This window comes from Helianthus annuus, chromosome 4 (assembly GCF_002127325.2).
Source record: "Helianthus annuus cultivar XRQ/B chromosome 4, HanXRQr2.0-SUNRISE, whole genome shotgun sequence".
In the NCBI taxonomy this organism is placed as follows: domain Eukaryota; kingdom Viridiplantae; phylum Streptophyta; class Magnoliopsida; order Asterales; family Asteraceae; genus Helianthus; species Helianthus annuus.
Window position 1 is genome coordinate 202,189,472 of NC_035436.2, and position 9,106 is coordinate 202,198,577.

The following is a 9,106-nucleotide window of genomic DNA, read 5'->3' on the forward strand; positions in this document are numbered from 1 at the left end:
CAACTTTAAAACCAAAGAAAGTATACCGTTCCTCCACATGTTGTAAATTAATAGATATATATGAATATGAATTTGGGTCTACAACTTCTGGTCTAAGGTAATAAACTTGGATCATAAATCCAATAATCAGTTGGGTTTGTTATTTCGGTGCGGTTTTGTCAGTTAATTCAAATTAGGTTCAGTTAACCAGTTTTTGCTCACCTAGTTGCACTTGAACATGTGATCTAACGGTGCTCGTACATTGTGTTGAAGACCGGGCACAATCATACTGCAGACAAAACCTCTTTTGCATGATTAGAGGATTTCGAAGGATATCGACTTTAAAACAAAAGATTAAAATGCAAGAGGAAGTAGAAAAAAAAAATAACTATTCTTTTTTCCAGTTTTGAATATACAACTATCTAAATAAAACTTGTTGCAAATAATGATCTTGAGGTAGAAAAATTCGGCTCAACATGACCCATTTCATCAATTTTTTTTTTTGAACGGCAAATTTGGATCACTGACGGATACTGGAGTATCATCGTGCCACCAGCGGACCCATTTCATCAGTTAACAGTGGTTATCACTTGTGTGCTTGTTTTCTTTTGAGAAATGGATCAACCCAATTTTTGTCTTCCTTCACGGCCTTTTCCCATCGTCGTTTAAATATTTCAAGCTCTGATGTTGACTGCCTCCTTATCTGCAAAAGTGAACGGTACATACAGAATTTTACTTTTCGATCATGACCAAAACAAAGCTTCACGACCTGTATGTTCGTTCTTTCAAGCACAAACTTATGCAAGTCTTATCGTATAATGCTTGTTTTAACAGTTGGAATCTGAACAATAATCGTGCGGTACGAATAAAAGTTTCCTTACCTCAATTCGCGTATCAACAACACGGCGACTCTGAGGAAAACATTAAAACAAATGAAAACATGAGTGTTATAAAGTCGGAAAAATTACAAGTTTTGTTCTTTATCTTTATACCACTTTTCAGGCGGTGTCCTTTTTAACGAATGTTGACAGACGGTGTCATTTACTAGGTATTTTGTTGCAAGTTTAGTCCTTTACACCCAACCCAGTTAAAAAACCCTGTTAATTGTCCTTTTTAACGAATGTTGACAGGCGGTGTCCTTTACTAGGTATTTTGTTGCAAGTTTAGTCCTTTACACCCAACCCAGTTAAAAAACCCTGTTAATTATTGGGTGTAAAGGACTAAACTTGCAACAAAATACCTAGGTAAAGGACTAAACTTGCAACAAAATACCTAGTAAAGGACACCGCCTGTCAACAATTAACAGGGTTTTTTAACTGGGTTGGGTGTAAAGGGCTAAACTTGCAACAAAATACCTAGTAAAGGACATTGCCTGTCAACATTCGTTAAAAAGGACACCGCCTGAAAAGTGGTATAAAGATAAAGGACAAAACTTGTAATTTTTCCTATTTCTAATCGGATGATGTGTTCAATGATACAGTTCCTGTAACCATACTAAAAACATCACTTAATTATAAAATCAATATAAAAAGAAGAATAATACCTTAGCTAAATTGACATCATTTGAAGTCTGCAACAAAAGATCGTAAAACGAAATATTATAAAGTAAAGAAGAATGCCTTGGCTACAGTTTTGAAACACTAATTGTAAAACAAAAGATTATAAGAAAGACGATAAACCTTATTAGCAGAAGGCCCGCCTAATGTCTGTATTCCTTGATGTAACACATATTCACTATCAACGATTCCCACATTTCTCAACCCCTAATATATGAAAAAAGTATTAGTCCATGCTATCGATAGATCATTCTATGTCGGGTTATGAACTTACTTGTGCACAATAGCCGAGTTTCATATCCATTCCCCATCCATGCACCAAGTCATTCTGGAAGTACATGAAGAAACTAATAAAACATCCATGATATGATGACATACAAATAAATATTAGAGTTAATTACATAGTTAGTCCCTGTGGTTTGTTCAAAGTAACATACTTAGGTACTAATAGTTTAAAATCACATTCTAGGGTATTAACTTTTCATTTTGTAACGTTTGGAGGTATTAACGTTATTTGTAGGTTTAAAATCACATTCTATTAGTACCTAAGTATGTTATTTTGTGCAAACAACAGGGACTCACCATGTTAATACCTCAAAACGTTACAAAATGAAAAGTTAATACTCTAGAAGGTGATTTTAAAGTATTAGTACCTAAGTATGTTATTTTGTCCAAACCACAGGGACTAACTATCTAATTAACTCTAAATATTAATATTTTGGGAAAATCACCAAAATGACCTTTGACCAACCCACTTTACGAAATAAACATGGATTGCGTCTCAGGGAGACGCAATCCCTGAAATCAATGCAACTTTCGCGTCTGAGGTAGAGTTTGCGTCTAAGATTGTACCATGGGTTTCCGCGCCTACTTTTTTTCCCTTTTCACCATGATTTTTTAAACGAGCATAACTTTTTTATACGATAGTTTTTTTTTATAAAAAAATACACCAAATTAAAGATAACAAAATTCTCTTTAATCTGGTTTTTTTTTTTTTTTTTTGAATATTAACGTATGAAAAAGCTATGCTCATTTAAAAATCGTGGTGGAAAAGTAAAAAAAAAAAAAAAAAACTAAGGATGATGACACGTGTCAACTCTCTATTGGCTGAAGAGTTTGAGTCTGGCTAAGACGCGAAAGTTGCATTGATTTAAGGGATTGCGTCTACCCGAGACGTAGTCCATGTTTATTTTCGTAAAGTGGGTTGGTCAAAGGTCATTTTGGTGATTTTCCCTAATATTTAAGTTGCATCAATAGATATTTCACGATTCATTATATAACTAGTCTAACCTGAATCAGATGCCAAACACAATGCCATGCGGCTTTCGAGAACACTGGAGCCATTCCTTCTACAAATCTGTTAACGAGCACGAAAAACGTTTTCGAACAAATTTACTAAAGAAGTTGTACACTATCAACAGTTGCATACATGTCACTTACCCAGCACATGGTGGACCCTTGCTAGCCATTGAACATTTAAGGCTACTTTTAGAGTCGTAAACCCTTGCGTATATAAACAAACAAAAAAGAATTAGTGTAAAAAAAAGAAATAAAGATGATATCATATAAATAGACACAGTGGCGAAGCTTGAGATTTCCGTCGCGGGGGGGGGGGGGGGGGGGGGGGGGGGGCGAAAACGTATATACCCAAAAATTTCTATACGAAAACTACATACTCTCCACTACTGAGCGAAAAGTTCGGGGGGTCGGCCGCCCCCTCCCGCCCTACTTAAGCTGCGCCCCTGATTAGACAGCAGCTATTTGTTCACCTATGAAACTTTAGTTTTTTTCTCCGTACTGTGATCCGATGATGTATGTCTGTTGATTTTGAATCTAAAGCTGGTTGAGATATCTCCAGCCCTTCTTCTTTAACAATATTTATATATCTGCATATATAAAAACTAAAATATCATAATTGCGCTTCTTCGTTTTTAAATCCTATATTAAAGGCGTTCCTTCACCAAATCAAGGTATCAGAGAATACAAAGAGTAAAATACCATTTTCGTCCCTGAGGTTTGGCCAGTTTTGCGACTTTCGTCCAAAAGTTTGTTTTTCCGCATCTGGATCCAAATTGTTTGAAATATTGCCATTTTCATCCGGCTCGTTAACTCCATCCATTTTTCTTCGTTAAGTCAGGGGTATTACCATCTTTTTTAGTTAACTTAAAGGGTAATTCGGTCTTTTTCACTTTATGTACAAGCATTAAAATACCCTTACTAACTAAAAAACAAAAATAATATAGGTAAAAAGACGAAAATACCCCTGACTTAACGGAGAAAAATGGATGGAGTTAACAAGCCATATGAAAATGGCAAGATTTCAAACCTTTTGGATCCAGTGCGGGAAAACAAACCTTTGGACAGAAGTCGCAAAACTGACCAAACCTTAGGGACGAAAATGGCATTTTACTCGAATACATACGATTGGAAAATGATAGATAAATAATGCAGCAGATAGACAAATTGTACCTTTTGGGGTTAAAATGCTGCACCCCTAGATCTTCATCCCAAAGAAATACATAATCATAAAGGGAAACAGAAGCGGGATGCAAAAATCGTTTCGCAAACCACCTGAAACACCGTCAGATACCTTAATTAGAAAGTATTATGTAACAACCACACGAAAAACTCACAATCCATGTGTGTTAGTTTCTACATGAAGTTCCAACATGTTACTATGATACAGTGGCGAAGCTTGAGATTTCCGACCGAGGGGTCAAAAACGTATATACCCAAAAATTCCTATAAAACGGGGGGTCGAAAACGTATATACCCAAAAATTTCTATACGAAAACTACGTACTCTCCACTACTGAGCGAAAAGTTCGGGGGGTCGGCCGCCCCCTCCCGCCCCCACTATCCTTCGCCCCAGTGGCGAAGCTTGAGATTTCCGACCGAGGGGTCAAAAACGTATATACCCAAAAATTCCTATAAAACGGGGGGTCGAAAACGTATATACCCAAAAAATTTTATACGAAAACTACGTACTCTCCACTACTGAGCGAAAAGTTCGGGGGGTCGGCCGCCCCCTCCCGCCCCCACTATCCTTCGCCCATGCTATGATAATTACTATAAAGGTGTATTTGATAGAAGTGAACCTTACCACTTAGTCTGGTTATTGGCTACAATATGTACGGCCTTTTTACTCCACTTGAGATCCCACCATCCGTCCAGTTTCCCGTCATAATGGAACAAAATAACTGTAAAATTTTCTTGAAGAAACTGAAAACACTAATGCTGGTTTAGTATTGTTCATGTGATGGCTTAAGCTATACTTCGAGTTATGAATATTATAATTTATAATACTATCCTTGCATACCTTTTGAACGATGGTATTAACGTTTTGTTTCTGTTTCAAACCCACAGGCATCGCCAGCAAGTTATGAGAACTGGAACCATTAGCCTGGCATGTGATATGGTAAGGAGATTTAAACACACACACACACACACACACACACACACACACATATATATATATGTAAATCACCTCCAGTTGTAAGAACCATGAGAACTACACCGTACGGGGCGAGTTGGACCAAAATTTTTTTCATGAACGTAGATGCGTGTATTATAAACCTATTTGTAAAAAAAAATTCAAAAAAAAAATGTCGGGTGTGTAGTTTTGAGCACCACAAGTTTGTGTTTACGGGTACCATAAATTTTTACGGTACCCGTAAACACAAACTTGTGGTGCTCAAAACTACACACACCTTTTGAATTTTTTTTCTACAAATGTGTTTATAATACACGCATCTACGTTCATGAAAAAAATTTTTGGTCCAACTCGCCTCGGATCAAAAAGTTCTCATGGTTCTTACAACTGGAGGTGGTTTTCATTTTAGTGGTCCCCTATATATATATAGGGTGGGTTCTAGAGTGAACATTAGTGTATTTGCGAACTGAGTGAACAAATCCTGGCCATTGATCTACACACGTGTATGGCCAGGATCTCATCATCAAATCGTAAAATACACTAGTGTATTTCAACATCAAATCCTGGCCATTGATCTACACACGTGTATGGCCAGAATTAGTTCACTCAGTTCGCAAACTACACTAGTGTTCACTCTTGAACCTAATCCTATATATATATATATATACACAGGGCCGTAAATGTGGCAGTTACCTTCAATTTTGAATTAGTTGTTGCCCATATTGGTTTTAACTCAAAGTCGGATTTATCTTCAATAATACCGTACGGTAAGCCCTTCAAGCCTGTGTAAGATAATGGGAATACCTAGAGAATACCAAGGAAGTTTACATTAACTTCATGCCATAACGAACCCTGAACATTATAGCATTATCAGTGGCGAAGCTTGACCGGGGGGGGGGGGGGGGGGACGAAAACGTATATACCAAAAAATTTCTATACGAAAACTACATATATAACACTACTGAGTGAAAAGTTCGGCGGGTCGGGCGCCCCTCCCCGCCCCTTCTATACTTCGCCACTGAGCATTATAATACCTTTGTCAGTGAAGGTTGAAAATTTGCAGTTCTGTATGTAATATACAGCATTAATGTACATACAACTACCATGAACGCTTTCTTCTTCGACCGACAAAGTCCCTGCATTTATAGAGGCTCTACATGATTAGAATCCATCGAGCAAGCCAAATAATATACATATCAACAAACATTGTCAAAGGAACAAACTAAAGACTAGTATAATGACACAAACGTACGTACGTACCCAATCATAACGGATGTGTCTTTTCCTAACAAGTGATATAAACTTCCTCATAGACACCTCTTTTTGATGTATACTGTTTCATACCAAGCTGCAAGATAAATCAACTATTAAGTTCGATCATCCGAAGATAAGTCTATATGATTGTACAAAATGGGTGTAATATTTAATCCCGCTAGAATACGATGTTACATCAGTAACCATTAATATACAGTGTGGTGCATTACAAAACCTCTATACATGTGCTATTGTGTCCCTCATAGTTGTTAATGGCGAATAGCGATAAGGTACCTATATGCTACATAGCGAATAACGATAAATAGCGGGCGGCTATTTTATAAATAGCGATACACTAGAAAAAAATTTTAATTTTTTTTATATGTATATTATATCAAAATACCCTGGTATATATATGCTATTTTACATGTATGTTTAACAAAAACCTATAATCCAACTATTTTATAGCTATATTTAATAGCTATTTATATTAAAAAAATTAATTGTTGCTATTCTCGCTATCAATCGCTATAACCCTAATAGCGACACTACATCGCTTCGCTACGTAGCGCGCTATAGCAATCGCTATTGACAACTATTGTGTCCCTCAACCAACCGATGCAACTAACATAACCGCCACTATCTTAGGTTATACAAATAATATAACAACAATAATAATAATACTAAAACTTAGGATAAAACTATAACTAAACTAATAATACTTAGGTTATAGAGATTGAATAATTACCAATATATAGAACAAAATGAGCTTATTAAGTAGCAGGCTATTGAATACAGTTTTTGTGCTAGTTGTGGGTGAGCATGTAAAACTGTCAAATTAATTAGGTTATACATGATGCACAATATTTGCATTTGCATCATATATAATAATTAACTCCCTGTGTGCGAATCAAAAGAAAGATCTGACATCATAATTTAACGATATCATTAGATTAGATAGCGATTGTATTGTAAAAGGTACCTGAAGAAACTCTGACGAATGAATGAAAATTAGAGCAAGTAAAAAAAGTTAGGAAAATGAGGTGCGTGTGTGTGTGTTTAGGAGAAAGATGAAAGTGCCGGGACGGGTACGGTGACGGTGAGAAAGTTTTCTTATTTGCATGTGATTTCATTCGTCGATGGGCGAGGCACGGCACGTAATCATTTCAACAACCTACTACTACTCTACCATTATTATTTTGATTTCTACCAACCGATACAAGTTTTATTATTAGATTTTAATAATTCTAACTTTCATCCATTCGTCCACAATAGCCTGGGCTTATAAAATTTTCTTTGGACAATCCCACCTTGTAAGAATTTGGCCCATATCAATACTTTTCTAACTCGGTTATTATCCAGTTAGTTTTTTTTTTTAGTGACGTGACACAAACCTATTGGCTGATATGACTGTTTATGTGTATGCTTATGTGACACAAATTAATCAAATTATTAGATTTTAATAATCTTAACTTTCACCACAACCAGCCGCCACCACAACCACCACCCGCCACCACCCACCACCCACCACCACCATCAGCCTCCATGGTGGTGGTGACTGATGGTGGTGAAAATTAGGATTATTGAAATCCAATAACTAGGTTTGTCTCGTATAAACATACACATAAGCAGCCACATCAGGCAATAACTAGGCTTTTGCCACATAAGTTGTCACGTCTGCAAAAAACTAACTGGGTTATAACCCAGTTAGAAAAGGATCGATGTGGAGCAAATTCTTACAAATTGTTAGAGATAATTTTTTAAGTTGGGATCAATGCCGACTAATGAGTGAAAGGTTAGAATTATTAAAATCCAATAACCTTTATATTATCATTAAATATATATATTAATTTACAAAAATTCTTTCCATATGAAAACACTATTCAATTTTTTTTTGAACGGCCAACAAACTCAATCCCGAGCACTCTCGGGACACCCACTGGACAAACGGAGTACTCCGAGAGTAACCGAGTCCACCACCAATTCCGGGGAAAACCCGGTAACCCACCCGCAGGCACGACGGTGAAATTACCGGTAAAACCCGTTTGGCTCAAGGATCCAACCCAGGTTTCCCTGGGTCTTTTATCATTGCCTACCAATGCCTCACTTTGCACCAAGTGTGAGTCGAACCTGCATCTCTTAAAAGAAATGCAAGCCCTCCACCACTTGATCTAGAGATCATTGGCACAAAAAAAAAAAAAAAAAAAAAAAAAAAAAAAAAAAAAAAAAAAACTATTCAATTTCCTTTTGTTTTTAACCTTCTAACTTTTTAATCTTTCATGTTTAACCCCTTTTTTTTCTTTAACTTTTCAACCTTCCATTATACTTTTAAACCTCCCATGCTTAACCCTTTTACTATTCATCCATTTTTTCTTTATATTTTAACCCTTATACTTTTAAACCTTTACATGTTTGTTACAATCAGTTTATGGTCATAATTTTTTTTATTTTTTAATGGCCCAGTCACAACGTGTGGCTCCTACGTCGAGTTAGTTAGTTTTTATGTTTTACGTATTGGTCAAATTTTTACGAATTAACACACTGCAACGCGTGTTCATGATTCGACGACTTTTACTATTATTTGTTTGCTTTTAGCCCTATACTTTTCATCATTTACAAACTTGACACAAAATGTTCGTTTACGTTTCGGTCTAAATTTTGTGAATAGGGCGCATGAGGTGGTCAATTTGAATCCGTGATGCGCCGCTCCAAGGACGCATGAGGTGGCCAATTTCGTAAATCAACTCTGGTCTTGGCCAATTTCGTAATTTCCTCTAATAAATTTGCATTACATACTATATTTTTAATTTAATAAGATTTATTTAATACAATTCATGTATTAATTTGTTTATTTAATATATATAATTGAAAATTGAAATTGAAAA

General features: G+C 36.1%; 1 protein-coding gene across 1 annotated transcript; it reads right to left on the reverse strand.

Annotated features, from left to right (window-relative positions):
- Nucleotides 1-360: 360 nt before the first annotated feature.
- LOC110938027 lies at nt 361-7,343 on the reverse strand. Its single transcript, XM_022180502.2, has 15 exons — nt 7,204-7,343; nt 6,228-6,315; nt 6,002-6,103; nt 5,661-5,771; nt 4,854-4,937; nt 4,638-4,756; nt 4,005-4,106; nt 3,305-3,421; nt 2,976-3,038; nt 2,826-2,892; nt 1,810-1,863; nt 1,659-1,742; nt 1,523-1,549; nt 861-890; nt 361-682 (listed from the first exon to the last, which is right to left on the reverse strand). Exons 2-15 carry the CDS (start codon nt 6,276-6,278, stop codon nt 566-568), a joined length of 1,128 nt encoding a protein of 375 aa, XP_022036194.1. The 5' UTR covers nt 6,279-6,315; nt 7,204-7,343; the 3' UTR covers nt 361-565.
- Nucleotides 7,344-9,106: the final 1,763 nt, after the last annotated feature.